Below are 5600 nucleotides of genomic sequence, written 5' to 3'. Positions count from 1 at the left end.
TTCTCAGTTCACTAATTCTCTCCTAAACTGTGTTAAATCTGATGTGAAACTACTCCATAGAGTTTTTAATTTTAAGTATTATAATTTTCATTTCTAGAAGTTTCTTTGCTTTCAAAACTTATTGTTATTTATGGTTTCTTGTTCTCTACAGATATTTCAAGTTTTTATTTTATTTTTTAAAGCATAATACCTAGTTATACTGTCATCTCTGGCTAAAAATTTTATTATCTGAGAAATTTGAATGACCATTTCCATATCTATGATTTCTCCTGGATCTCACTCACTCATGGTGCCTCGTTCTTTCTGGTTTTGTTTGTTTGGTTTTTTGTTTTGTTTTGTTTTTTACTGAAATTCTTTGACACGTTTTGAAGAAATGCTTTGATACCTGGGATAAAGGCAGTTTACTCCAGACAGTAGTTGCTTTTACTTCTGAAGGGTGCTTTGTAGGACTGCTCTAAGTTAAATTCTCAGCTTGAAATACCTAGGTAGTGTATCCCAACTAAAATCCTTTGTGAGCACCACTTATTGGTTCCAAATTCTGTGTCAATTTCTTCCCCACCTGTTATCTAGCACCAGACATTCAATTTTCCTTTAATTCTTCTGGGCTTGTTTCTGGTTCGTCCTTACATGGAGGGTATAACTCTTTGGGATCTACTATTAATGGGGGGGAGAAATTTCTGTTAGACTCCCTACCTTAGGCATGCTCTGGACTCTTGTTTCCTGCTCCCCATACCTCATGAGACATTATAACCTACACTCAGATTCACTGTTTTGCAAATGTCTTTAGAGAAAAAGTTGGCTTCAGCATTCTGTTTATCTCTCTGAATTCCCATAGTTATTTAATTCTTGGCTAAGGAATTGCTTACTATATTGACAGATTATCAATGCACTTAATATTTTATTATCCAGCATTTTTAGTGGTATTTGATGGAAAGAGAGACCCAAAGAGGATCCAATATAATCGACCATATTAACCTCTCTTCTGATATTTTTCACAAATGCAAGGCCCATTTCATCACTAAGTCATGACCTCCCCAGTAGAGGACAGATATTAGACTTGCTTTTTAATCTATTCTAGAAGTAAAGCATTCTCATTAAAATAAGTTGAAAAATATAAAAAAGTTTAACTCTAAGATTAGAAATTGACTTTAAATCAATTTCTATCCAAATACATCCACTATTATCAACTTGGTCTATTTCCTTTCAGTCTTTTTTTTTTTTCTTCTACTTCTTCCTAATTAGAAGTTTTTATATTAATTCTGAGATTAACTANGTATAACTCTTTGGGATCTACTATTAATGGGGGGGAGAAATTTCTGTTAGACTCCCTACCTTAGGCATGCTCTGGACTCTTGTTTCCTGCTCCCCATACCTCATGAGACATTATAACCTACACTCAGATTCACTGTTTTGCAAATGTCTTTAGAGAAAAAGTTGGCTTCAGCATTCTGTTTATCTCTCTGAATTCCCATAGTTATTTAATTCTTGGCTAAGGAATTGCTTACTATATTGACAGATTATCAATGCACTTAATATTTTATTATCCAGCATTTTTAGTGGTATTTGATGGAAAGAGAGACCCAAAGAGGATCCAATATAATCGACCATATTAACCTCTCTTCTGATATTTTTCACAAATGCAAGGCCCATTTCATCACTAAGTCATGACCTCCCCAGTAGAGGACAGATATTAGACTTGCTTTTTAATCTATTCTAGAAGTAAAGCATTCTCATTAAAATAAGTTGAAAAATATAAAAAAGTTTAACTCTAAGATTAGAAATTGACTTTAAATCAATTTCTATCCAAATACATCCACTATTATCAACTTGGTCTATTTCCTTTCAGTCTTTTTTTTTTTTCTTCTACTTCTTCCTAATTAGAAGTTTTTATATTAATTCTGAGATTAACTAGAGAAATCATTAATTAATGTGAAGGGCTATTCAGCAGCTACTGAAAGTAGTTGTTTATAAATTATTATATGATAATATGAAGAAACTCTTTTGATGCAATGCTAAGCTGGTGTAGTGGGTTGAATTATGTCCCCCCAAAACTCATTGATGCTTGAATTGTGTCCCCCAAGTTTTATGTATTAGAAACTTAGCCCTCACTGTGACTGTTAAGAGGGTAGGAAATCCTATTATGGTAATTGGAAGGTAGAGCCTTAAAGAGGTGACTGGATGGTAGGATTGTGCCATAGTGAATGGATTAAAAATGGTGATCAGGACGTGGTTTTGAGGGCTTTAAAAGAAGAGAGTCTGTCTCTCTTGCACTCTCTCTGCTTCCACCATCTTGCAATGTGAGACCCCTGGGTCACTGTTACCATCACCAGATGGACTATGGGCTTCCCAGCCTCAGAAACTGTAAGCAATAAGTTTTGTTTTCTTTATAAATCACCCAGTTCCAAGTATTTTGTTTTAAGCAACAAAAAACAGACAAATACAGCTGGGCAAAGACTATGGAGAGCAACTGAATGGGAGTAGAGCTGAAGGTATGGGGGAATGGACACAGGAGGGCTGTTTTCCTGGACTGCTCATTCTAGGCATCAGCAGGAGCCAGCCAGGTTGTGTGGCACTGCAGCCCCAGAAGCAGGCACTCTGTAAAGGTGTTTTTACTGACTGGCTAACAGTAGGAGCCCCCAAGCACAAATGGCCCTGGAACAGCAAGTGGAGAAATACTGTTTTCTTGCCCTTTATAAAGACAACAGAAAAATTAATAGAGGATGACTTGATTCATGTCATATAATGAGAATTGGACACAATTCCCTTACAGTTTACCATAAGCTTAATGATGGACAACAAACTTCTCTCTAAGGGGATTCTCATATCAATTTCTAAACTCTCTTCCCTACCCCCAGCTAACTGAGGAACCAGTGGAAATCTTTAACCAGGTGTAATTAAGGCCAGAGTCAATGCCTGGTGTTTTTGCTCAGGTGTCAGTGAGCATGTCCATGTGTCCCTCACTGTCCGCAGCGATGCCCCGCAAGTCTTTGTGGTGTGGTGGGTGGCTATTATCCAGAGTCATGGCCCTATTCTGGCCTCTGATTCTGCACTTGCCCGGAGTTTACTGTGAGAATGGAGGCTTTTACCAAGCCTGTCATTAAGGAAATTTTGCATTCCCCCAATACCCTCCACAGAAGGGCTCCATCTAATTACTAACACCCAGTTTTTATTTGTGTTTGTCAGCTGCTCTTTGTCCAGGTCACAGAGAGGGTGTTTTAAGCTTTGCTTCCAAGATGAGGAGAGTAACTTTCAGATTAGGTCTCAGGTGAACATGGACCCCCATCACATAGAGAAGTAAATATGGTACTTACTGTGTAAGAGAATTAAACCTGCTCCCTGGGGACCCACTCACTGCCAGGAGAGTGGTAAGATTGTTGCTGCACTGTTCTGTTCAGCACTGCATATCCTAGAACCTGAGCCAGAGCCTGGCTCTTAGTAGGTGCTCCATAAATACACTTTGACTGACTGACTGACAGTGGAGCCCAGATACTTCTTTTTAACAAATTAAAGAACCACACAAATATATATTTTAAATGTTTACAAATAGTATTTTTGCTCTTCTGTGGAACTTAGCACATTTGTGTTTATGATGAAGACTTTTTGGGTCTTCATCTTGTCTTGGTAACAAAACCATTAGTTCCATGAAGACAGGAGCCCACACACCTCTGTCCATACACCTCACAGGCTAGCATAAGGCCATGCATATGCTTGGTTGGTGTTCAGTTAGGTAGGTAGGTTGGTTGGTCAATTGAATGAACATATGAATTCTGGGTCCATGAAATCATAGACACTTGCAATCTCAGAGCTGGTGGGGACAATGGATGTTGTTCAGAGCTTGAAGCAATAGATGTTGTTCACTGCCCCAAGATGAGAAATGCCTAAGAGATGGTTAGCCAATACCTATGAAATACAGTGGGTCATGCCATACCTAAAGGAGGCTAGACACTCTTTAGGTTGAAAGTAAGCCTGTTCTCACATTTGGGAACCCCATCACAACCCATCCAACCCCCATAGAACAGGTCTGTATTCAGGAAGGATCAAGCCTATAGCTATGGAACAGAGTAAAGATGGCAAGACTACCTCCCCAGGGTAAGATCCCTGTGTGTGTATAGCACATTGATACTCAGGGACCATAGAAGGCTGACCATATTTTTGAGTAATGTATAACATANAGCACATTGATACTCAGGGACCATAGAAGGCTGACCATATTTTTGAGTAATGTATAACATAGAAAGAAGGGTCTCTGAAAGCAGTTTCCTGGGAGTACCCCATCTTAATGGAATAAGCTGCTTTGTGTTTTTCCCAGAACTTTGGTTTCTGGCCAAGATTTTAGGTGAAAGGTGATGAGCACACCTGCCAGGACCTGACAGTCTCTGTTTCTCTGCAGCTGAGAGTCTTCAAACTGGCCAAGTCCTGGCCAACTTTAAACACACTCATCAAGATCATCGGAAACTCAGTGGGGGCGCTGGGAAACCTCACCATCATCCTGGCCATCATTGTCTTTGTCTTCGCTCTGGTTGGCAAACAGCTCCTCGGGGAAGACTACTGCAAAAATCGGAAAATGATCTCCACTCCCAATGATGAATGGCCCCGCTGGCACATGCATGACTTCTTCCACTCTTTCCTTATCGTCTTCCGTATCCTCTGTGGAGAGTGGATTGAGAACATGTGGGCTTGCATGGAAGTGAGCCAGAAACCCATATGCCTCATCCTTTTCTTGACAGTGATGGTGCTGGGGAACCTGGTGGTGAGTGGTGAGCCACACTGGGGACACCATCTCATGGGCAGTGGAGAAGGCTTCCAGGTTATCCTTAAAAGCTTGGCCTTGCACATTTTCATGCCCACATTGTACCTTCCCTGGTTGGAGAGGCTTCAAATTTTTCAGCCCCATGGGGCATATTATAAGAAGTGTGCTTGGGAGATAACCTACCTTGCAGGAACGAGCATATATGATAGACAAGGACAGACCTGGTGTAGAATTTCAGCTCTACCATTTACTAGCTGGGTGACTCAGGACAAGAGACTTAACCTCCCCAACCTCTAATTTCCTCAAAATCAAGAAAATAGTGCTTACTCATGGACTTACTGAGAGAATTAAATTACAGGAGATGACATATGCAAATTGCCTAGGGCAGTGTCTGGGCTGAGGCAGGAACTCAATAAATGATAGCTGTTAGTTGTTGAAGGAAAAAAATTCTTCCCAACTCTAGGGGGCTCAGAAGATATTTTTCTTCAGGGGAGTAAGAGCTGACAGATTTCTCCAAGTTGTACAAGTCCTAGATAGGAGAGAAGTTGGGTCATAGACCATATCCAAGACCACAAGGATGATAATAAAATCTTCTCTCAGAGTGGGGGAGACCCTCTGTAGCCCTTCCTGTCAATTAGCCCAACGCCCCTTCTCTGTCCCAGCCTGTCCCTCACCCTCACCATATCTCCACTCCCTCTAGCTTAGACATCTTTGCCCTCCCAGCACTGGCTGACTGTGGGAGGATGTGGTCTTCCAGGAGCCCCTTTCTTATTGCCCTGGAAGTCAAAAGAACTTGGGTTCTTTTCCCATTAGGGTTTTACAGACAGGAGAAAGCTAAACCAAGAGATGG

General features: G+C 40.6%; 1 protein-coding gene across 1 annotated transcript in view; it reads left to right on the top strand.

Annotated features, from left to right (window-relative positions):
* The window catches only part of SCN10A (sodium channel, voltage-gated, type X, alpha subunit), a 100556-nt gene that overhangs the window by 64284 nt on the left and 30672 nt on the right, over positions 1-5600 (top strand). Inside the window, exon 14 of the mRNA XM_008567173.1 lies at positions 4391-4750. Coding sequence (XP_008565395.1) covers positions 4391-4750 — 360 coding nt within the window. The remainder of the gene's footprint in view (positions 1-4390; positions 4751-5600) is intronic.

This window comes from Galeopterus variegatus, unplaced genomic scaffold, assembly GCF_000696425.1.
Source record: "Galeopterus variegatus unplaced genomic scaffold, G_variegatus-3.0.2 Scaffold300, whole genome shotgun sequence".
NCBI lineage: Eukaryota > Metazoa > Chordata > Mammalia > Dermoptera > Cynocephalidae > Galeopterus > Galeopterus variegatus.
This window is presented reverse-complemented; position numbering and strand designations above follow the sequence as displayed.